The sequence below is a fragment of the Antrostomus carolinensis genome, unplaced genomic scaffold (genome assembly GCF_000700745.2).
Source record: "Antrostomus carolinensis isolate BGI_N321 unplaced genomic scaffold, ASM70074v2 scaffold46826, whole genome shotgun sequence".
Classification (NCBI taxonomy): domain Eukaryota; kingdom Metazoa; phylum Chordata; class Aves; order Caprimulgiformes; family Caprimulgidae; genus Antrostomus; species Antrostomus carolinensis.
This window is the reverse complement of record NW_010322019.1, coordinates 349-1,971: the sequence shown is the minus strand read 5'-3', so window position 1 is coordinate 1,971 and position 1,623 is coordinate 349. Positions and strand designations below refer to the sequence as shown.

Here is a 1,623-nt window from a genome sequence, read left to right as displayed (position 1 = left end):
TCCATGGGGCTGCCTTTCGGTGGCCTCTGCTGCCCGGGCTCCCTGCCTTGCGCAGGACTTTCCAGGGTGATCTGTCATGTGGAAAGATACAGAGTCCGGCCATGGTGGGAGGAAAAACGCCCTGGAGGTTTCACAGCAACCGGGTGAAGAAAATCCCTGATTGAGAGCATCATAGTTCAGATCTTAGTGGGCGATGGCAGCAGGAGGGAGCGTGTGACGCTTGCCGGGCTGTGCTGCAAGGGAATGGAGGAGGAGGCTGGTAGGCAGGGGCGAAGAGCTGTCTCTCACCCATCCGTAACCAGTTCTTCCCTTGCAGGGTGGGTTTGCGCGATGCTATGAAATGACAGACCTCTCCAGCAACAAAACCTATGCCGTGAAGGTCATTCCTCACAGCCGGGTGGCTAAGCCCCACCAGCGGGAGAAGGTGGGTGCTGTGGGGTGCTGGGCTGGCAGGGTGCAGCAGGGATCCTGTGCTCACCCAGGACTGCTGCTCCCTTTCAGATCACCAATGAGATTGAGCTGCACAGGGACTTGCACCACAAGCATATTGTCAAGTTCTCCCACTACTTTGAGGACACAGAGAGCATCTACATCTTCCTGGAGCACTGCAGTAGGAAGGTGAGCACTAGTGTGGCCTCCCTGCTAAAGAATCTCCTGACCAGAGCCAGTTGGAGCAGGCCTTATCTGAGGTGCTTTGTTAGCACACTCCTCCTGGGCTGCCTTGCTGCATGCTCTGTCACACCCTCTGAGCTCAGACACAAGCTGTGTGGTTTCTCACGGCACTGGGGACACTGCTGGCTGCTTGTCCTCCTTGGGGTGCCTGGCCCCCACCAGGTAGCTCCTGGTGGGGCTACCATAAATCCAGTGGTTCCCCTGGCTGTGCTGAGCAACCTCAATCTTGTGTGGGGAGTCTGCTGAGGTCATGGCTATGGAAGGAGGATTATTTGTGGATGTGCAACTTCTGGAAGGACTGGCTTTGACCCTGCCTGCCCCATGCCTAGTCAGCAGGGCTGCCTGTTCTCCCTGCCTGCCATCACCAAGCTAGCTTCTCTCCCTCTGTAGTCCCTGGCCCACATCTGGAAGGCTCGCCATACTCTGCTGGAGCCCGAAGTGCGCTATTACCTCAAACAGATCATCTCAGGCTTGAAATACCTTCACCTCAAGGGCATCCTGCACAGAGACCTCAAGCTTGGTGAGTGCTGTGGTGTGGCTGGGGCAGGGTGCCATGTGGGGAGTGGGCTGTCCCAGGGGGACTTGTGATGACTCATTGCCCTTGACTTGCAGGCAACTTCTTCATCAATGAAAACATGGAGCTGAAAGTGGGGGACTTTGGGCTAGCTGCTTCCCAGGATATCTCTGACCAGAAGAAAAAGTAAGTTTGAGGTTTCCTTGTTCCAGAGCTGTCTGAGGTTTCACTCTTCCTCTTCCTCCTGTGGTTTCCTGGGAGGGTGGAGGGGTGAGTGGTCCCTCCTGGGCTGAGGAGGGGAAGCCTTGGGGCCCCTTCCTGGGGTGGGGGAACAATTCCTGCCCCAGCTGCAGGCAAGGCAAGGGGGCTGGGGGCTTTGTGGCTCCTTCAGGAGTGAGCTTGCAGCAGTTGAGGAGAACAATGTGCTAACTATGGCT

The 1,623-nt window shown here is 56.7% G+C and overlaps 1 protein-coding gene across 1 annotated transcript in view; it reads left to right on the top strand.

The window, feature by feature from the left end:
- Window positions 1-316: 316 nt before the first annotated feature.
- Window positions 317-1,623, top strand: part of LOC104526606 (serine/threonine-protein kinase PLK3-like) — a gene marked incomplete at both ends in the record, with an annotated part of 1,650 nt that continues 343 nt past the window's right edge. The window contains 4 exons of the mRNA XM_010170114.1: window positions 317-424; window positions 502-618; window positions 1,063-1,192; window positions 1,285-1,372. Of these exons, the coding sequence (XP_010168416.1) occupies window positions 317-424; window positions 502-618; window positions 1,063-1,192; window positions 1,285-1,372 (443 nt within the window). The remainder of the gene's footprint in view (window positions 425-501; window positions 619-1,062; window positions 1,193-1,284; window positions 1,373-1,623) is intronic.